This window comes from Cebus imitator, unplaced genomic scaffold (genome assembly GCF_001604975.1).
Source record: "Cebus imitator isolate Cc_AM_T3 unplaced genomic scaffold, Cebus_imitator-1.0 Scaffold99, whole genome shotgun sequence".
Lineage (NCBI taxonomy): Eukaryota > Metazoa > Chordata > Mammalia > Primates > Cebidae > Cebus > Cebus imitator.
Genome location: NW_016107414.1, coordinates 5,257,200 through 5,280,303, shown reverse-complemented (window position 1 = coordinate 5,280,303; position 23,104 = coordinate 5,257,200). Strand labels below are relative to the sequence as shown.

Here is a 23,104-nt window from a genome sequence, read left to right as displayed (position 1 = left end):
ATGTCATGTTGAAAGCTCAAGTACTCTTGTCTTTATAGCCAGCTTGAACTTTTCAGATTTATTCTCTATTTTTCCTGCAACATGCTCAAAAGATGCATGTTCAGTTGACCATGATAAGCTTATTTAAAAATGTTTCACTCTTTGCTTATTGCTTATTTTGCCTTTTTTGCTCTATGAATTAAGCAGCATGTGGACAGCCTCTTTTTCCCAATTGTGAAGATAAAAGCTGAGGATAATATAATAAATGCTTATGTACCTATCATCCAGAAGTAATACAATTTGTCTTTTATTTTTATTTTTTTGATAGCGATGGGGTTTCGCTGTGTTGCCCAGGCTGTTCTGGAACTCCTGAGCTCAAGCAATCCACCCGCCTCAGCCTTCCAAAGTGCGGGGATTATAGGCCACCGCACCTGGCCCAGAACTAATAAAATTTAACATTTTATTGTATTTGCCTGCTTCTATGTTATTAAAGAAATAAAGCATTATAACAAAAGTTGAAGCTCCTGTAATACCCCTTCCCAATTTCATTCTCTTCTCTCCCAGCCTCTCCAGAGAAAACCACTATCATGAATCTTAAAATTTGTATAAATGGTATCATACTATAGATACCATTCTGTGTCTTTTTTCTCCATTTATCATTGTTTTTGAAATAGGTTCATAATGATAAATATAGGCAGGATGCAGTGGCTCACACCTGTAATGCCAGCCCTTTGGGAGGCCATGACAGGAGGATCACTTGAGCCAGGAGTTCAGAACCAGCCTGGGAAACATTATGAAACCCTGTCTCTATAAAACAAAACAACAACGGCCACAAAATTATCTATATATATAGCGAGAAGGAAAGCATGCACTAGTCCATTGATTTGAACTACTGGATGGAATTACATTGATGTATCACGTTTTATTTTTCTGTTTCCCTTTTGATGGATGTTAAGGTTGTTTTCAGTTTTTGCTATGTGTAAAGGTTTAGGACAATGGCATACTCACAAGTAGAATTGCTAGGTAAACAGCTCAGTTTAAATTTTGCTAGAACTACAAAATTGCTGTCCAAAGAGGCCTTATATGTTTCCAGCAGCAGTGGATGAGTTCATTTTTCCATACCTTTTCACCAATCCTTGGTATTGTCAGACTTTTTTTATTTTTGAGAAATGTTATCTTGTGTTAATAGTTATCTCTAGAGCATCTTCTTTTCTTTGAGTTATGGTCATAGTAAAGAATCATTAGTCTGCATGGAAGAAACTCTTTTATCATAACATTTTCAGCAGTGTACATAACAAAAGCTCCTCAATGCACTGCACATAAGAGCCTATTGTTTAAATATATACCTATCAATATGTTATGTTGTTTTTTTCATATATATACTGTGGCTTTACCAGAATTGAAAAGTAAAGTGTCTGCCCTTTGGCCTCTGAATGTTAAGGTGCTCAAGGGCTCTATTCTAGATCCTCTGCAACATATATATACCTTGGGTTACATTATAATTGATGAATTTCATGAGACTTCAACTCCCCATTTGCATTTTTGTTTATGAAGTTTGGTGTCAAATTTCATTGTGGTAATCTGGTGTGAAAAGAGCAAAACCCAACTTACTGCGTAAACAGCCTTGCTGAGGGAATCCCATCTGATGCAAGGATTTTAAGCAGTCTCTCTCTTTTTTTTTTTTTTTTTTTTTTTTTTTAAAGGGCTTTTCCTTTTTTTTTTTTTTTTTTTTTTTTTTTTTTTTTGAGACAGGGCCTTGCACTGTCACCTAGGCTGGAGTGCAGTGGTGCCGTCTCAGCTCACTGCAACCTCAGTAGTCTTAATGGAGAAAAGTGGAAAAGGAGTCACCAGATGGAGAAGAACAGCATATATATGCATGGTTCTCAAGTATTTTACCTGTAGCATAACCCACATTATAAGTGGTGTTTTAGTTCAGCAAAGTATTACATGAAATTTTTGTTGTTAATGTGAATTTTATTGATTTTGAAGTTTTTTTAATATTTAATTTTGTTTTTGAAATACTTTTGTAATTGTACAATTATAGGCATTGGGCATTTTTACCCAATTAGTAAAATACAGATAATTAAAGCCAACAACAAAAAGTTACTGGTAGCAGAGGAACTGTTAACATTTTGTTTTTTTCCAGTGGAGGAGTGAATCCATAAATTATGATATACTCAGGTTTCAGCATAGTACTCAGCTGTAGAAAGAGGTTAATGATGCACATTCAATAAGAAAGCGAATTGCAGAACAGTATGTATAGCATGATACCACTCTATAAATAAGTAAATAGAGGATATGTTTGTGTAGGTGTGTAAATAAATGATAAATGGATAAACAGAGGCCTGAAAAGATATACAGTAAGCTATTTACAGGTTTACTTCTGAGGAGAGAAGTTGGATTGTTTGAATCATCCTGTATTGTTTTCTCTTTAACTTCTTATTTTGGAAAATTTAAGCATATGCAAAAGCAGAATGAATACCCAAATGAATGTCTATGTACCTGTCACCCAGCTTAAACAATTATCAACTCTTGGCTGATTTTACTTTATTTATCTTCATCCAACCTAATCCCTATATTTTCCCCTGGGAATCCATATACATTTAACCCCTGGTGTCCACAGGGGATTGGTTCCAGAATCCCCACTAATACCAAAATTTGTGGACACTCAGGTCCCTTATATAAAATGAGGTAATATTTGCATGTAACCCATGCATATCCCCCTATACTACTTTAAGTAATCTCTAGATTAATTATATAATACCTGATACAACGGAAGTGCTATGTAAATAATATACTATATTGTTTAGGGAATGATAAAAAGTTTATACGTGTTTGGTACAGACACAGCGTTTCATTTTCATTGTTGAATATTTTTGATATAGAATATTTTGTTGTCTTTGGTTGGTTGAATTTATAAACACTGAACCCACAGATATGGACGACCAACTGTGATTTCATCTGTAACTATTTCCATATGGATTTCTAAAAGATGAGTGTTGCATCCTTCTATTCCTTGATGCATCCTTTCTGTCCTGGAGACTTGTATCATACAGTGCTTGGATATGTGCATATACATTGCCTTTGCACTGTATTTTCTGTTCCTTTGTGAAAGCCGACAGTCAGACATTGGATTTCTCAGATTAGTCCTTTAATTTTCTTATCTTTCCCATGTTCCATTTTGAGGATAATAATAGTACCTTCTTCATAGGCAGGTTGGGAGGCTCATTTCATTGCCTGGAATAGTAATTGCTGTGTATGTAGGTTCTAAATATTATCATCATTATCATGATCAATTTTATCTGTGTAATCTACTTTCTGCAAAATTTCCTCAACTTTATTTTCCATTTTTTGTCATGAATTATTTATTTTGGCTATCTTTAATTTTCAAGAAAGAGTTCTTTTTCTTATTTTTAAAAAATTATTCTGTTCTTCCTAGTTGGTGCAGTATTGTCTTTTGTTAAAGATCGTTGTCTTTTGGAAATTTTCTTATGTTTCATGTACTGTTTCTCAGAACAACTTCTCCCAATCACTCTTTTCTTTCCTATCCCACTTCTCTTTTTAAAGAAAGAGGTGGGAGGGAGGGAGGCAGAGGAGAGAGTAGAAGGGAGGAGGGTAAGGGAAGCTAGATTTAAGTATAGGCTTTCTGAGTACCTGTCCTTGCTAGTGTTTTCAGGCTGATAGACTGAGCTACAAAAACCAAAATGTTAATTCATTTAATAAGTATCTCTTTTAGCCCTTATTCTGTGCTAGGCATACTGCTGGGCACTGGGGTTAAAATTACGAACATGACAGGCACAGACACTGCCCTCTAGGTATGGGGTGAATTGTAAATAATTGAAGAAATGTAATAAGTATTAAAAATAATAAATTTAATAATCAAATGGATATTTATAATTACAAACTGTGATGTGCGCTAGGAGTTTGTTAAAGATAAATGTAGAATCAGGGATGGCCCCTTTCAGGCACTGATGAAACCTGAAGAAAGATGAGCTATTAATTTTGTGGGGGCGTGGAGAATAGTGTTCCAACTTCCCTGGCTAGTATGTGTGAAGAAGGGCCTGGGGCCAAAAGGAACTGTGCATTCTCGACGTAGAAGGAAGGTGTGGGAGGTTGGGGTACTGAGCAAGTGGAAGGGATGGCTGGAGAGGATGAGCAAGGAGGTAAAGACAGTTTTTACAGCTGTTAGGAGAGCAAGGGTTCTTTAAGACAAGTTCAAAGTAAGATGTGCTGTAGCGATGCAGATAAAGTGCAGTGGGAGTTCAGAGGAGAAGTATTTTGGGGAGAATCAGGGCAGCATCTGAGTATAGAGGGATTGGTTGTGCAAAGGCATAGCTGAAATATTTCAGGCTATGTTCAGGAAACAGTTTGACAGGAATGCATGAAGGGGAGCAGTGGGAAGTGAGGATGGAAAGGTAAGTTGGAGTTAGAGTTCTGAGAATCAGGCTGATGAATTTAAATTATTTTGTAGACATTTGAAAGCTTTAGCACATTAGAAGTGTAGAGCAGAGGCGCAGGGAGGGACAGTGCAGTAAGATTGGAGGTAGTGGGACCTGAGAGGTAATATGGGGTGGAGTAGGGGAATGGAATAGGTTAGTCTAGTGACAATGGACTAGAAGAGAAGACACTAACAAGAACAGGTGCAGAATAAATGGGTCTTAGTGAAGGTTGCTCTGAGCGCTTGAGCCTGGAAAGAGACTGCAGGGCCATTGACAGACACTGGAAACACAGGGAGAGGAACAGGCCTAAGCGAGGAGTCTCCACTTGGGCTGACCAGACTAGTCCCCAGAAATCAGTGGCTATTTGGTTCACTTGGCTTCCATAGCGCCTAAACTTTTGCTGGCAGGAAGGATTCCTAGAGAGGGTTAGTGAGCTGGTTTATAGTGGAATGTTGCTTGTTGGGAGATTAAATACAGCAGAGTAGATACCAGTATAGAACTTGGGACAGGGCAGGAAGGAAAAGGCTACATTTTGGGAGTGGAAAAAGAGAAAACCAAGTGTAGGCAAAGTTCCTGAGATGTCTTTGTCGTCTTTCCATGGCCCCCATCCCATCCCTAGCCTGTTGCTGCTTTGAAAAGCCAAGATTTGACAACATAATTCCTTTTCCTTAAGATGTTCCCCTATTAAAATGCAGATGCCCCTGGGGAGGGGTAATCTGTTCAGCCTTGTCACCTATTAATACATTGTCATGATTAGGTGCCTTCCAGGTGACAGCTTTCTGACAGCAGCTCCTTGCTGTATAAGACAGATGATGAGTATGTTTTGATTTGAAGAGAGAGTTAAGGGAGAGGTTCAAAGGTGGAGCAGGAAATAGAATTATCATATGCTCCAGCAATTCCGCTTTTGGGATATACCCAAAATAATGGAAGGCAGGGATTCAAATAGGTATTTGGATACCAGTGTTTATAGCAGCAGCATTCACAGTAGCCAAAAGGTAGAAACAACCCAAGTGTCCATTGACAGATGAATGGGTAAATAAAATGTGATATATCTGTATAGCAGAATATTACTCAGCCTTAAAAATGGAGGAAGTTCTGACTTATGCTGCAACAACATGGACGAATCTTGAAGGCATTATGCTTAGTGAAATCAGCACCTCCAAAAAGGATGAATACTACATGATTCCACTTATATGATATACTGTGGGTCCTCAAATTTAGAAACAGAAAGTAGAGTAGTAGTTGCAAAGGGCAAGGGAAAATGGGGAATGAGTTAAGTGATGGTACAGAGGTTCAGTTTGGGAAGATGAGAAAAGTTCTGGAGATGGTTGGTGGTGATGGTTACACAACAATGTAAATGAATGTACCTAATATCACTTAACTATATAATTAAAAGTGGATAACAATTACAAATGTTATGTTATATATAATTTTGGGTTAAAACAATGTATTTTATGTTATGTTTATTTTACCATTAAAACAGTGGGGGACAGGCGTGAGTGCTGAGCTGTGGTGGGGCTCTGGGTGGCAGAGATGCATGAGAGCTCCAGGCTCTTAAACGGCAGCAACAGTGTGTCTAGAGGGGCAGGCCATGTAGTGAAAGGGAGGCCCAAGTAGGATAGTACATCCACCTAGCTACCTTTGTCCTTTTTGTTTTGTTTTGTGCTTTGATTGGAGGACCTGAAAATGAGTTTGTAAGGTATGGATCTTTGGGGTCAAACATAACGTTTGTGAAATTTAAACCAATTCGTTGAATCAAAACACATTTTTAAACAATTTCTAGTGTTTTTAACTTAGATATGATTTGGCTCTGTGTCCCCACCTAAATGTCATGTTGAACTGTGTTCCTGAGTGTTGGAGGTGGTCCTGGTGGGAGGTGATTGGATCATGGGGGTGGTTTCTGATGATTTAGCACCATTCCCCTAGTGCTGTCTCATGATAGAGTTCTCAGGATCTGGTTGTTTGAAAGAATGTAGCACCTCCCCCATTTCTTGCCTGCTGGCCAGGTGAATATGTGCCTGCTTCCCCTTTACCTTCCACCATGATTGTAAGTTTCCTGAGGCCTCCCCAGAAGCAGAAGCCTGTGTACCCCACAGAACTGTGAGCTGATTAAACCTCCTTTCTTTATGAACGACTTAGTCTCAGGTATATCTTTATAGCAGTGTGAGAATGGACTAATATAGACTTATTGTTTTAAAAATTGCTACAGGAAAAAAAAAGAAAAAAATTGCTACAGAAATATATAAAATAAAAGTAATTGTTTACCAGTTTGTCTTGGCCTCAGCCCCCTTACCCACTGGTAACTACTATTTGAGTACTATACAAACTATCCTGCAGTTTGCTTTTGTTAGTTTAACATTATGTCATTTTCTACTTACCACACACGTTTATTACTCAGGTCTACAAATTTGAGCCCTTAAATAAACAAATTTTGCATTTAATATTAAATTGTGGTCTAGCATATACAAGATTAAAATTCAGTTTCTTAAGGCTTGCTGAATAAGTTATCTTCTAAAATAAATATATATCCATGTCATGTGTTGTTCATGATGGTGTTTATTCAAGGGTTTTAAGTTTTCCCCTCCAAAACTTTTACAGATTTAAATTCTACAGTGCATGATTGTCTTTTTCAAATGAAGTATTTTCCGCTGCATAAGCAAAATACAACATTAAATGAAAATTTTTAAGAGAATGAAAATCATCTACCTCCCTCACAAATTGATTGTTTTATATTTAATTTTAGTCGTTATTCATACGAATATTTATTTTATACTCTGTAGATACCATATAAGAAGGCATTATTGGCATTAAGTGGGAGTGACATGAGGCAGTAATTTCTCTAGAATTTTAAAGTCCGATCCCCATTAGCAGGCTGGATCCTCAGAAACCCTTCCTTATCCTCTCCAGTCTTACTTCCTACAGAAATGTCTTTGCTGAGCTGTTTTCATACTATTCTTTTGCTTTTTATGATGGATAAGAAACAGCCACATGATTATTTCTATAACTTCTATACAATTAGTGGTGCAGTCAATAAAGACTTACTTTAATATTCCTTGATATTAAAAGCCATGGAAGAAATTTATCTTAGAACCTAGCCTGAAACAAAATCTTTCCCAGTGAAACAGTGTTGCTTTTACCAGTGAGTGTCCTACAACCCAAAACATGATTAACTTTTGTGTTTTAGCTGTTGAGATGCTCACAGCTAAACTTAATCTCAGTTGCAGTAGCTTTTATTAGCCTAGGCCACTGATTCTCAACAAGGGGCATTTTTGCCCCTTGGGGGACATTTGGCAGTATTTGGGGCCATTTTTGGTTATCACAACTAGGAGAAAAAGGGGTGCTGCTATTGGCATCTAGTGGGCAGGAACTGGGGCTGCTGCTAAACACCCTAGAATGCATAAAACAGCTGCCTCCAACAAAATAATTACGTAGCTGAAACTGTCAATAGTGTGGTTGTTGAGATACTCCAGCTCACATTTACGGAATCAACTCACACTTTTGAACTTACTTATTTTATTGTACCTGCATTATATATCTTTTTAATAAACTGCTTCAAGTTATTTTTTTCAAGTGGAGGCATGTAAGTCATAAACATGACTTTAAATTTTGAAAGTTTCTGAAATTTACATGGTTTCAGTATTCTTTTATGACATCCTTTTGGTTTGGGTTCACCATATTATAGAATGTTTGTACTGTCTCCTTTTAATTTTTATCATTCTGTTCATTATTATTATATGTTAGAGATTTCATTGGAAATCACGATGTACCTTTTACCTGTTTTTCTTAACCTTGTTACAAGGAAGAGGTGTCTTACTCTCAAGAGATTTTTTACTTTTGAGACGCAAATGTTTTTAATATCCCTTCTCTGAACTTTCATATGTCATTATTATGAAGTGTCATATTTCATATTTTTTTATAATCTGATTCATTGTGTTTGTAAATGCTGGTTAAGTTGGCTTTAAAAAAGCCACACTGTTTGTCTAGTGTGTCAATATATTGCTCTCCTGGGCTATTACTACCAGTCAGCTCCATGTTTTTGATGCTATTTTTAACATTATTTTTACTTCATTTTATTTTTATTTTTGAGATAGGGTCTGTGGGCCAGTCTGGAGTGCAGTGGTGCGATCATGGCTCACTGTAGCCTCAATCTCCTCGGCTCGAGTGATCCTCCCACCTCATCCTCCTGGCATGGCTGGAACTATAAGCACAAGCCACCTCACCCAGCTAGAGATGGGGTTTTGGTAGAGATGGGGTTTCACCATGTTGCCCAGGCTGGTCTTGGTCTCCTGTGCTCAAGTGATCCGCCTGCCTGGGCCTCCCAAAGTGCTGGGATTACAGGTGTGAGCCACCACAACTGGCCCTATTTTTATTTGCTAATTTTAAAAAATTTAAACTGTAATTTCTATGAGAGCCTGTGATAGGTAGAGAGAGTTCTCTGTTTTTGTTGCTTTCATTATTGGTGTCCAGATTCTTTTCAGAATATTTTCACTGGGTTCTACATCTACTGATTATGAAACTAATTTTTTACTTACTTTGCTTCCATCTTTAGTTGTTGGTATTAATATAACATGGTCATATTTACAGCAGAAATTGTTTTTCTTTGTATAATATCCTTTTTTCATTTGTATCAGATATGGGGATTTAATGTTACTTTATAGGTTTTAATTTTTTTAAATTAAGATTTGTGTTTTTAGAAAATAGTAGACTCACATATATGTAGAACATGTATTTGCAAGAAATAATACAGAGAGATTCTGTGTACCCTTCACCTAGTTTCCCAGGTTTTTACATGTATCCATAGTTCTTTTTATTGCTGAGTAGTATTCCATTCTATGGATATACCAGTTTATTTAACTATTCACCCATTGTAGGAGTTCTCAGTTGCTTCCAGTTGTTAGCTATTATGAATAAAGCTGCCGTAAAAGTGTACAGGTTTAAATTCCCACCAGCCAATGTGTGAGTGATCCTGTTTTTCTGCATCTTCTCAAACATTTGATGTTGTCACTGTTTTTTATTTTAGGCATTTTGATAGGTGTATCATGCTGATTGTGGTTTTAATTTGCATTTCCCTAATGGCTAATGATTAGGAACATCTTTTTATGGGCTTATTTGCCACCCATATCTCCTCTTTGGTGAAATGAAACTTCTCTACTTTTCTGTGTCTTCAAAATTCTCTTCAATGAAATATTTAAAAGTGAACCCTTTTCATTATTTTATGTTTATTTCTGGTTTTTAATTTCTTTTCCTATGTCAGTTGCTTTGTTTTTGTCACCGGTATATGGATGTTCTGTCTATAATTTAAAAGATTGGGAGAATGAGCTTCTATTTCCTTCTCCCCGTTTTTTGCCATATGAAATTTTTTAAAATAAAGAAATGTTCTGGAATTTTTATGATCAATACAAAAAAGAAGAGAAAAAATACACTTCTGATCCAATACTAAATCTGTCATTCTATGTAGGAGCGCTTGAGTCTTTATAAAACCATTTCAGTGTTAAGTTCATTTATTCTTTATTTTCAACAAATATTTGATTGTCAGCTGTATCAGGCACAGTGCTAGGCACTGGGAATACAATACTGATTCATCCTCCAAATAAAAGGAATCTAGTGGCTAGATGTGGTGACTCACACCTATAATCCCAGCACTTAGAGAGGCTGAGGCGGGTGGATCACCTGAGGTCAGGAGTTCAAGACCAGCCTGGCCAACATGATGAAACTCTGCCTCTACTAAAAATACAAAATTACCCAGGTGTGGTGGTGCACGCCTGTAATCCCAGATACTTGGGAGGCTGAGGCAGGAGAATTGCTTAGAACCTGGTAGGTGGGGGTTGCAGTGAGCCAGCCAAGATCATGCCATTGCACTCCGGCCTGGGCAACGGGCAACAGAATGAGACCCTGTCTCAAAAAAAAAAAAGAAATCTAATGCTCTCTTGGGTAGCACATAATACTAAAAATGGAACAGTACTGAGAAGATTAAGGTGGACCTGCACAAGGATAACTTTCGAAGTACTCCTTTTTTTTTTTTTTTAATTTGTCCATCAAGCCTCTACTGTATGGAGCTGCCAGTGAGGCTGGCACTCCACACTGAGAGAGGACCACGTGGAGAGGCCCTGAAGTTGGAGAGAGCCTGAACCAGGGAGATCTGCAGACAGGCCTGGGGTAGGGATGGCATTTCAACAAAAAGAGATGTGACCAATGAAATGCTGCTCAGTTTATTTCATATTCCTCTCCGTGTAACTTTGATCTTTCTAGTTTTAAATGTAGTCAACTAGTTTTTACAATGCTGACTTAGTACTATTTTCTGTAGAATTTTAACCTTTTTGGGGGGATGTGGGGAAGGTTTTTTTATTATGGTAAAATATACATAACAAAATTTGCCATTTTAACTATTTTTAAGCATAAAATTTGCATTTTAATTAACATCTTAAATATATAATGATACTTTGAATGCTCTGGTCTTTTGAAGATTTTAGGAATTTCAGTTTCAGTCTAACACTTTCTGGGACTTTCTACCATTAAATAATGCTTTGTTTATAGATTGATAGATTCACTTATTCATTCAGCATCTATTTTTTGATTGCCATCTGTGCATCCAGCATATTGTTACACAGTGGGACGCAGTCACTACCCTGATGCCATTTATATTTTAGTATATAATATGTGTTCTTGGCTTTTTAATGTGGTATTTTAAGATTAAGCCAACCATGCCTATTGAGTGTGAATCGACTTTGGTCTTAATGGGTTTGTACAATGTATTCGAGGACAGTTTTAGTATTTTAAATAGTACCTGAGTTCATTAGAAGGCTCTCTGGCAACTCTGTGATTAGAGTTTTGTTCACACTTTAGAATTCATGTTACATATACTTCATAAAATATAATGCATGATATTTTTGCTTTCTTTTGTTGTATTAGCTAAAAAATATGTTCAGCAGCAAATAACAGAAAACTTGAGCACAGTGGCTTATATGATAGCAGAGTTGTGGAACTAGGTCTCTTTTCACCTCTCATTGCCTGTTTCTGCTTCGAGCCGGTTATCTTGTACATGGGACATGGGCTTCCCCATCAGTGCTTTCTCAGAGTCAGGAGCTGAACAGCAACACACCAAGGTGTAGTCATGCATCCTAACTAGCTCTCACTCATCTGGGACATTCTTAAGATACATGTATAAATTGCTTTAGCAGTAGCACTTTATATTTGTATGTGTGTGAGTATTTACAAAGCTCTTTGACATATGTGATCTCATTCAGTCTCCACAAATAAGGAAAACAATTCAGCTTGCTGAAGATCACAGTCAGGAAATGGCAGAGCTGGGGTTCAAACCCAATTATCTCTAGTCCAAGTCACATGTGCACTAAACCCATCAGGCAGAATAAAAGCCCAACGACTCTTTGGCAGGTTGGTTTTATAGATTCTAGAGTGAATGCCTGATGCCAGGTGTTGCTGCGGTGAAGTCCGTCAAGTCTCACCGTACAAAATGACAATCTTGAATACAGATGGCCCTTCTTGATTTCACCTTCAGGGTATAGTTGTTTTTATTTTTTAGTAAACTTATTTTTTGAGCAGTTTTAGGTTCAAGCAAAATTGAATAGCAAGTATAGAAGATCCATGTACCCCTGCCCTCACACGTTTATAGCCTCCATCACTGTCAACATCCTACACCAGAGTGGTACATTTGTTACAATCAGTAAACTTCCATTGACACATCATCATCACCCAAAGTCCATAGTTTACATTAGGATTCACTCTTGGTATTGTACATTCTATGGATTTAGACACTTTATAACGATATCCACAATTAGAGTATCATACAAAATATGCTCTAAAAATTCTCTGTGCTCTGTTTATTCTTCTTTTTTCTGTACTAACCCCTGACAACCGCTGATTCTTTTTTTCTTTTACTGTCTCCGTTGTTTTACCTTTTCTAGAATGTCATATAGTTGGAATATGTAGCCTTTTCAGACTGGCTTCTTTCACTTAGTAATATGAATTTAAGTTTCTTTCTTGTCTTTTCATGGCTTGATAACTCATTTTTTTTAGTACTGAATAATATTCCATTATTTAGATGTACCAGTTTGTTTATCCATACACCTGCTGAAAGACATCTTGGTTTCTTCCAAGTTTTGGCAGTTATGAATAAAGCTGCTATAAGATATCTGTGTGCAGGTTTTTCTGTGGACACGTTTTTAATTCATTTGGAGAAATACCAAGGAGCACGCTTGCTGGATCATATGGTAGGTGTGTGTCTGGCTTTGTCTACCAAAGTGGCTGCTTGATTTTGCATTCCCATTAGTAATGAATGAGAATTCCTGTTGCTGTAAATTCTCACTAGCATTTGGTATTGTCAGTGGTCTGAATTGGACCATTCTAATGGGTTTTTAGCGGTATCTCATTGTTGTTTTAATTTACAGTCCCCTAGTGACATAAGATGTTGAACATCTTTTCATATGCTTATTTGCCATTTATATGAGTGTATCATCTTGGTGAGTTATCTGTTCAGGTCTTTTGCTTATTTTTAAGTTCAGTTATTTTCTCATTGAGTTTTAAGAGTTCTTTGTATGTTGTGGATAGCAGTCCTTTGTTAGACATGTTTTTTGCAAATATTTTCCTGCAGCTTGTGGCTTGTCTTCTCATTCTTTTGAAGGTGTGACCATTTTTATTATGAAATAATTTTTACCTGCCATACCTTCTTTTTTCCTTTTCCTTTTTAGAACATAGGAAATACATTTTTAAAAATACCTGTCTTAGTTTGTTTTGTGCCGCTATAGCAGAACACCTGAGAATAAGTAATTTATTGAGAGTAGAATTTTATTTTACGCAGTTCTGGAGTCGGGGAAGTTCAAGATCAAGGTGCTAGTAGGGTCGGTTGTCTGGTGAGGGCTGCATTCTCAGGAGGGTAGGCATGGTGTGTCCTCACATGGCAGGAGGCAGGGAAAGGGGGAATGAACTGCCTCCTGCAGGCCCTTTTCTAGGGGTACCTAATTCATTCATGAGGGTGGAACCTCATGGTCTAATCACCTTTTAATACTATCTTAATCCTGTCACAGTGGCAATGCCTGAATTTTGGAGGGAACATATTCAAACCATAGCAATCACCTTTGTCTTGAGTTTCAAGTGTACAACATACAGTTAGTCTGGCCTTTTAAAAATCCACTTACCGAATCCATTTTGATTGGTTATCAACTTGAATGTTTTTGTAATAAGTTTTATTTGTTTATTTTTGAGTCCTCTGTTTCCTACAATATTGACTCTTCCTTTCTTGTACCTTCTAATTATCAGAAATTTATACTTTTTCAAAATACAAATGATTCAGTGTTTAAATACTTCTCTAGTCATACTGTTTTTCCATGTCTCCCATCTGTTTCCTTCTTTTCACTAATTCAGCTCAAGAAAGTTTACTGAACACATTACCATGCTCAGGTACTCTCTCTGGGTTACGGACTCAGGATGCAAATAATAATACAACTTAAAATACGTCTAAGAATTATCAGGATGCAAATTATAATACAACTACAGGCTCATGTGGACATCAGACTTTATAAAAAAACTGAATGGAATTTGCTTTATTTTTACCCTTTTCTTCCCATCTGTATATAATCAATAGTAACTTCTAGCATTCTATAACTTTTTATATCATTTTAATGGCATATGTAATTTATTGCTTATTTCAGCCTCACAGATTCTTAACACTTCCTCTGTCATTCTACTAATATTAATAAATATTTTCTGTGTTAAGAGAAATGAAGTGTTCTCTGCAACTAGCAAACTCCCTTACTCCTTTAAAAAAATCACAGTGCTATAAGTGTCAGACAGGCATTTCTCTGGTCACTCTTGTTTTCCCTTAGATGTGAAAGCTTCCTAGGGTCTGGATTCCACCAGAGGTGAATCTGTAGTGACTCCTGGCTGAGCCAGGAGGAAGGAGGAAGGAAGTCTGTGCACCAGTTTTAGGGAACAGCTTGTATAAGACAGCTTTCAGAACTTCAAGCCTCACGAAATTCCAAAACAGGTTTGGTTGGTTGCCAACTCTTTGACATTTTAAAGACATTGAGGGTGGGGCGGTGATCTTTTGATACTGCCATGATTTCTTATAAAGAAGATTGTAGTATGCATACAATCTCAGACTACAGAACATTTTTTTTCTAGTACAGAACCACCTCACACTGACACACATACCACATATTCACTGTTATCTATCCTCATTTCTCTTATTTTTCTGAGGACCAGTGATAAGCTGGCTCCATACTGAACAGACACTGTCCAAAGGCTGGTGTATGGGGAGCTCTATTTGGGTCCTGAAGCCTTCTCCTTTCTAATGTGGCCTTTATAAGGTCTGGAGCTGTTCCTCCCATTTGTAATTTTCCTGGGTGTCATAGTTACCCCGAGCTGCCTTCTTTTCCTAAAGGTCAAGACTTCTGGCTTCAGGCCATTCTCCAGTTTGGTCAGTTGCTGTGCATGCTCATTGAATTCATATCAGTAGTAACCCAGATAGAATACAATTTAGAAAAGTCAGTCTCTTGGTCAGCTAGAACAATAATTAATTTAAAGGCATACAAGTAACTTTGGGAGTCCATCTGCTGCTGCTCTCATTTATTGGGAATGGCTCATAATTTGGCTCTCTCTTTATTCCATCCTGTTGAACAATCCTGACTGTATCCATTCTCTTTCAGCGGTCTTGCGAGTGGCTGGTTCCCTGCAGAAGAGCACAGAAGTGATGAAGGCCATGCAAAGTCTTGTGAAGATTCCAGAAATTCAGGCCACCATGAGAGAGCTGTCCAAAGAAATGATGAAGGTGACCTGGGGCTAGCCCTGCTTCCCTTTCCAAACCCTGGAGTCACTTTAAGCAAGTAGCAGGGGGCTAGGGATGAGGGTGGGTGGGAATGAACAGACCACACCTGCTGGACAGAAATAATGTTAAGGAGTAGCTGTTAACATTGATTGAAACCATTTGAGCTCAGCATGGCAGAGGTGGGGTCAGATTGCCAGAGTGTTCTGTAGAAGAAACAAAAGTCTGCCCAGAGCTCTAGAGGAGGTGGGGATCCAAGGAGCAACCATTTAGGATCAAGGAAGTAAAGTTTGCAGGGTCCAACAAAGGCAAGGAGATGGAGAAACTTTATTTACAAAAACAGGCAGAGACCATATTTGGCCTACAGCAGCTGTAGTTTGCTGATCACTGTTTTAAACTAAAAAAGGAGAGACTGAGAATCAAATAGCGTGTAAATACCTGCCACCCCCAGGATCGGGGTCTGGCAAGGACCTGTACTCATGGCCTTCAGACAAGGACAGAGATAAAGAGGGCATTGCTGCTGAGCCCCAGCAGCCACATACTGTCTTATGTCCTAGTCTGTTTTCCTAGCTATCTTGAGACGTAGGGATTTTTGTCCTCTTTTTATACAGACAGAAACAGCTTTGGGTTGCCAGGTAGTTTCCCTAAGATTACCATGGTTGTGAGTGAAGATCTGGAATTGGGGTACTGATGTCTGACCTTATCACATGAGCTGTCACAGAGGAAGTGAGGCTGGAAGTCCCTCACACAGATGGTGTTTCATGCTTCAGACCTGTGGCTGACAACCAAGAGTATACACCTCAAATTCTTGCATAGAGGCTGTGCATAGAAATCACTTCCCTCCTCTCAGGGAATTTCATTTATGAACTTGAATTATATACAGGGTTTAGGGCATGGGAGAGAGGGGCTGGAAAAGAAAATTGGCAGAAAAGCAACATAAAAAGCCCAGGTTCCAGGTGGTTTGAATGAGAACTTCTTGGGCAGTAGCAGCAAGGAAGGAACTGGGTCAGGACGGTATGTCCTTTACAAATAGGGTGTAGGTGTCTTGCCCTCAGTTGGCGATGACTGTTCACCTAGAACTGGATAACAAGATCATTCTTGGAGTGCCTTCGGGCCTGCTCATTTTAACTCATAGAGCCTCTACGATCTGAGAGGGGAGCCTTTTTTTTTTTTTTTAAAGTAAGAATCTATGATATTTTTCATAATGGTTTCTGAATACTGGGAGTAATACAGATTTGGAGGAAGGCTTCCATGCAGTTGGTTATGAAGACCCCAGTAGGGGTCCAGCCCTCAAGGGCAGGGAACACAGCCTTAGGTACTCCGTTTATCCCCGGGCTTATTGTGTGGCACAGAACAGGACTTTGATGAATTGTTGTTAGTTGAATGAATAAATAAATGACAACTTCTACCTCCAGAGTGTGAAGGGCTATTACAATTAGGATTCTGGTGGACTCTTTTTAACCAATTAGCAAGCATTTATTGCACTTCTTTTACAGTAGCCCCCAGTACTAAGATGACCCCATTCAGGGAGGCCCTAGGTTTCCACCTGGGTGAACATGAATGTGAATTTGTTTTTTGGTTGGGAAGAATGGATCTGAGGCTGGGCAGAACAGGGTGCTAGTTAGATTCAGGCAGGCAGCCAGAGCTGCCACACATGACCTTCTGCTCCTTGAATCACCAGAACATCAAGGTGCAAAGCAAGGGACTTTGTTTTTTCAGGTGGCAAGACAGTCAGGATTTTCTTTTTCTAGCAGCTTTGTGGAAACCTGAACCCATGCCCTCCACCGCAGCCACTCAGCCCCTTCCTACCTGTTCTGCCCAGGGATGTCAGCAGCCTCTTTGTTGACTTTGGAGGATGCTGTTCTGACTTTTGCTTCAGTAACAACCAACATTCAATAGGGCCCTAACTGGGAGTTGAGTAACTGCTGAGCACAAAGACTGTAGGGCCAGGTTGGTTTGGGCCAGTGTTAAAGCCATTTGCGTGCGTCTTGCAGTGGTGTCATGCTGCCTTGAGAACAAAGGAGGCTGACTGGCTGGCTCCTGCAGGCTGCCAGGCATAGGACTTCTGGAAAAGTATCTGGCCTTTACCTTGTTGGGTCCAGAAATATTATCTTAGTTCTCCCACTCCTGGGTGATCAGGTTTTGGTTAATAGATCCTTGCAGACCTACCAGATTACCCTGTTCTGGCATATGTAACCTGGACAAACCGGAGTCCTCTTCAGGCCTTTTTTGGCTTCTGCCCTGCTATCGGCATTTGTTGTCACAGCATCTACTACAGCTCCAAACACTTTTCATACCATATTCCAACCCCTGTGTTCACGGATTATATTTGCAGTGTTAGGGCAGATGCTTCCTAAAAAGCTCTGGAAATACACCGACGTGTCAGTGAGCTGTATCACAAGTGCCGCCATTATGTGAAGTCTGGGTTACTTTAGGGAAGCTCTGCTGACAGCCAGTAGTGGCACTTCCCAACCCCAGGGTGTAAAATTTAGAGGCCCTTTTCCCTTTGGAGTTTTGCATTTCTGCAGAGGACACATCCAGTGTTTCCTTTGGCCAGTTGTCTTGTGTGTCAGTCCTTGAAAGGATGGACTGGACTTAGGAGCTCAGTCTAGGTGATATGTAGGGTGTCTGGTGGAAACAGATTTAACGGTTGACCGAAGTGACATATTTATTTTGTGTTTAGGCTGGGATCATAGAGGAGATGTTAGAGGACACTTTTGAAAGCATGGACGATCAGGAAGAAATGGAGGAAGAAGCAGAAATGGAAATTGACAAAATTCTATTTGAAATTACAGCAGGTATGACCATGAGATCCATCTTTTCTCCCCTCCTTTTATGGTTATTCTTCCTGCATTCACCAAATTAGCTAGTAGCTTTTTCTTTAGGCTTTAACTCCCTTCTACATTTTTAACATTTTAGATTATGCAGCTTATTTCTTGAAAAGTAAGCCCAATTTCTATAGCCATCTTTTAAAAAACACAAATAATTATTACAATTTTTAGAGTTTTCATGATTTTAAGGGAAGATACTGCTCTCATGTATTGCCGTTGGGATCTTAAATTGGCATAGCCTTTCTTGAAAGGAGTTCGGCAGTAGCCATGCAAAAGCCCTTGACCTTGCCAGGTGTGGTGGCTCACACCTGTTATTCCAGTACTTTGGGAGGCCAAGGCATGTAGATCACTAGAGCCCAGGAATTTGAGACCAGCCTGGGCAACCATAGCGAGACCCCCATCTCAAAAAAATATATATTAAAAAGTCTTTGACCTAACAGACTGACTTCTGGGAGTTTAATGAAATAATTAGAATGTGCTGACTTAAGGATGTCTGTAGTAGCATTATTTATAATAAAGAAAAGTCTGAAGGCCAGGCACAGTGGCTTATGCCTGTAATGCCAACTTTGTGAGGGAGGCTGAGGCAGGTGGATTGCTTGAGCTCAAGAGCCCAGCCTGGGCAACTTGGTTAAACCCTGTCTCTACAAAAAAATATAAGAATTAGGTGGTGTGGTGGCACACGCCTTAGTCCCAGCTACTTGGGAGACTGAGGAGGGAGGATTGCTTGAGCCGAGGAGGTCAAGGTTGCAGTGGGCCATGATCGCACCACTGCAGTCCAGCCTGGGTGACAGAGTGAGATCCTGTCTCCAAAAAAAAAAAAAAAAATTTCAAAACAAGCTAAATGCATAATAAAATCATTTGTGTTATATTTATTTTAATGGAATACTATATATTGTGATAGATGATATAGAAATATACTCATTAACATGGAAAGATGTTTACAATATGTGAATAAAGCCTTGTTAGTGAAATACATTTGTGTAAAAATATTTGTGTAAAAAACATGTCTATAGAAGTTTGGAAGGGAGATGACAAAAATAGTAATCTTTAAGTGATGGTTAATGAATTTTTAAGCTTTATTTTTACTTTTAGATTTTCTTGAGGTTTATGTTTAATAAAGAAAAAATGGTGGAGTTTAATTTTTATTTGTTCATTTGTTGGTTTTAAGTTGCTGGGGGAAGGAAGACAGTTACTCCAAGAAAATATTTTGTCGGCCAGGTGTGGTGTCTCACGCCTGTAATCCTAGCAATTTGGGAGGCTGAGGTGGGCGGATCACTTGAAATTGGGAGTTTGAGACCAGCCTGACCAACATGGAGAAACTCTGCCTATACTAAAAATCCAAAAAAATTAACTGCGTGGTGGCACATGCCTGTAATCCCAGCTACTCTGGAGGCTGAGGCAGGAGAATCGTTTGAACCTGGGAGGTAGAGGTTGCGGTGAGTCAAGATCAGGCCATTGCACTCCAGCCTGGGCGACAAGAGTGAAAGTCCATCTCAAAAAAAAATAATAATAAATAAATTAAAAAAATATATATATAAAACACACACACACACACACATTAGACACAATTTAGTTTTATTTAGAAAGGAGATTTAAAGTTTTCAGTAGTGTTTAGGAATTTAGATTAGGAGCTTCAGGACCAAGATTCTTAAAATCCTTATAGTTATTATGACTTTGGTATCATTACAGGTGGCTATTTGCACATTTCCCAGGGTGAGCAAACCCCCCCCAGAACAGCTTGCTTTACTGTCTCATTTTTGTATCTTTTCAGATTGGTCCAGGAATGAAGGGCAGGGAAGATTGAGGGACTGTTTCCTTAAGCCAATGTGGTGTTCATCTTTGCTTTTTCTTTTCAGGGGCCTTGGGCAAAGCACCCAGTAAAGTGACTGATGCCCTTCCAGAGCCAGAACCTTTAGGAGCGATGGCTGCCTCAGAGGATGAGGAGGAGGAGGAAGCTCTGGAGGCCATGCAGTCCCGGCTGGCCACACTCCGAAGTTAGGGGCTGCCTACCCGCTGGGTGTGCACACACTCCTCTGAAGAGCTGCCATTTTATGTGTCTCTTGCACTACACCTCTGTTGTGAGGACTACCATTTTGGAGAAGGTTCTGTTTCTCTTTTCACTCTCTGCCCAGGTTTTGGGATCGCAAAGGGATTGTTCTTATAAAGGTTGCATAAATAAATGCATCATTTTTAGGAGTATAGACAGAAATATCTTATTGTGGGAAGGGGAAATAAACCCATCTTCTCGTAAAGCACTTCTGAAAATACAGGTGATTGCCTGAATGTTGAAGACTCTACTTTTGTCTATGAAACACTATATAAATGAATTTTAATAAATTTTTGCTTTAGCACTTGGCCCCATTGTAGATTGCCCTGTGCAGTGAACTTTCAAGGTGTTGGCTGCCTCAATACTTTGAAATGAAAAGATTGTTTCATTTGTTGGGCATGCAGAGAGTTGCTGTAGCCAGGCATATGGGATTTAGAAGCTCAGCAGAAATGACTTTTGCTCTGTGGATGCTGCTCCCCAGCTTTCACAGATGTGGTATGGTAGCCATTTCTGTTTAATCAAAAGGATGCTTGGGAATTCTGCTTCTTGACTAGTTGGCTGGTGGCTGTATTATGTCCTGCGGTGTGTATGTGGGTCTGTTAAGAGCTTCTGTCCCTTCTTTCCCATTGCAAGTTGTACCTAGATCAGACAGCTGTAGGACTAGGTCTCTTTCACCTCTCAATGCCTGTCCCTGCTTCAAGCTGGTTGTCTTGTGCATGGGGGCATGGGCCTTCCTGTTGGTGTTTTCTCAAAGTCAGGAGCCGACCAGGAGCACACTAAGGTGTGGTCATGCATAATAACCAATACTTACTCATCTGGGACGTTCTTAAGATAGATCTATAAATCATTTCAGCAGTAGCACTTGTATGCGTGTGAGATTTTACAGAGCTCTTTGACATGTGATCTCATTTATTCTTTACAAATAAGGAAAACAGCTCAGTTTGGGAACTATCAGAGCTGGGATTCAGACCCAGACCCTCTGGTCCAAGTTGTTTGTGCACTGAACTAATCAGGCAGGAAAAAAGCCCAGCCACTGTCTCACAGATTGGTTTTTGTATATTCTGTAGCAAAATCCTGAAACAATGGGGTCCTATCGTACAAAATGGCAGTCTTGGCTGGGTGCGGTGGTTCATGCCTATAATCCCAGCACTTTACAAGGCTGAGGCAGGAAGCTCTCTGGAGAACAAGAGTTCAAGACCAGTCTGGGCAACATAGCAAGATCCTGTCTCTATTAAAAAAAAAAAAAAAAAAAAAAAGAAAAAAAAAAAAAATCTCTTCTTTTTTTAAAAAAAAAAAAAAAAAAAAAAGACAACTCATTCTTGAATCCAGAGGACCCTCCTATTACTCTTGATTTCATCTTTATAGTTAAAAAAATTTTTTTAATAAAGTATTTTTTTAAATCAATTGTAGGTTTACAGCAAAATTGAACAAAAAGTAGAAATTTCTCTTATATCCCCTGGCCTCACATATGCATAGCCTCCCACCACTGTCAATATCCCACACCAGAGGGGTACATTTGTTACAATCAGTAAACTTCCATTGACACATCATTATCACCCAAAGTCCATAGTTTACATGAGGATTCATTCTCGGTGTTGTGCATTATATGGGTTTGGACAAATGTGTAATCATAACCACAATTATAGCATCATACAGAATCGTTTAACTGCCCTAAAACTTGTCTGTGCCTCACCTCATCATCCCTTCCTTCCCTAATGCCCTGGCAACTTCTTTTTTTTTTAACAATTATTTTAGGTTCGGGGTACATGTGCAGGTAAACTCGTGACAAGAGGGCTTATTATACAGATTATTTAGTGACCCAGTATTCAATATTTTTCTGCTCCTGTCCCTTTTCCCACCCTCTACCCTCAGGTAGGCCCCAGTATGTTATTCCTTTGTGCCCATGTTATCATTTAACTCCCACTTATAAGTGAGAACATGTAGTGTCTGGTTTCCTGTTCCTGTGTTAGTTTGTTAAGGATAATGGCCTCCAGCTCCATCCATGTTCCTGCAAAGGACATGATCTCATTCTTTGGCAGCCGCTTTTTACTGTCTCCGTAATTTTGCCTTTTCTAGAATGTTATATTGGAATCATATAGTATGTAGCCTTTTCAGACTGGCTTCTTTCACTTAGTAATATGCAATTAAGGTTTCTTCATGTCATTTCATGGCTTAATAGTGCATTTATTTTTAGCATTGAATAATAACTCCATTGTCTAGATGAACAGTTTATCCATTCACCTCTTGAAAGACTTCTTGGTTGCTTCCAAGTTTTAGCATTATGAATAAAGCTGTTGTCTACATCTGTGTGCAGGTTTTTCTATGGGCATGTTTTTAATTCATCTGAGTAAATACCAAGGAGCTTCAGTGCTGGATCATATGGTTTGTCTCATTTTATGAGACTGTCAAAGTGACTGTACCACTTGCATTCCCACGAGCAGTTAATGAGTTCCTGTTGCCCCACGCCCGCGCCAGCATTTGGTGGTATAAGCATTCTGGGTTTTGGCTGTTCTAATAGTTGTGTGGTGGTACCTGATTGTTTGACATTTGCAGTCCCCTCATAACATGTTAAACATCTTTTCATATGCTTGCTTCTTGGTGAGTTGTCTGTTCAGGCCTTTTGCCTGTTTTTTAATTGGGTGTTTCAGATTATTTAATTTTAAGTGTTGTCTATTTTGGATAACAGTCCTTTATCAGATGTGCCTTTTGCAAATGTTTTATCCCAGTCTGTGGTCTGTATTCTCATTATCTTGACAGTGGCTTTCACAGAGCAGAAGTTTTTATTTTTATTGAAATCCAGCGTCTCTGTGTTTTTTCATGGATTGTGCCTTTAGTGTTGTATTTTAAAAAATTATCGCCAAACCCACAGCCATCTAAATTTTCTCTTGTTATCTTCCAGGAGTTACAGTTTTGTGTTTTACATTTTACATTTAGGTCCATGATCTACTTTGAGTTAATTTTATTGAAATTAACTTTTAAAGTCTGTGTCTAGATTGAGGTTTTTTTTTTTTTTTTTTTTTTTTTTTTTTTT

At 38.8% G+C, this 23,104-nt stretch overlaps 1 protein-coding gene across 3 annotated transcripts in view; it reads left to right on the top strand.

Moving 5' to 3' along the window:
* The window catches only part of LOC108310005 (charged multivesicular body protein 3), a 110,454-nt gene extending 89,151 nt beyond the window's left edge, over nucleotides 1-21,303 (top strand). For 2 of the 3 annotated variants that reach the window (XM_017536642.2, XM_017536641.2), the window contains 3 exons: nucleotides 15,080-15,201; nucleotides 17,879-17,993; nucleotides 19,883-21,303. In XM_017536642.2, coding sequence (XP_017392131.1) covers nucleotides 15,080-15,201; nucleotides 17,879-17,993; nucleotides 19,883-20,025 — 380 coding nt within the window. In that variant the 3' untranslated portion in view covers nucleotides 20,026-21,303. The remainder of the gene's footprint in view (nucleotides 1-15,079; nucleotides 15,202-17,878; nucleotides 17,994-19,882) is intronic. The other variant, XM_037741370.1, reaches the window with a different exon arrangement.
* Nucleotides 21,304-23,104: the final 1,801 nt, after the last annotated feature.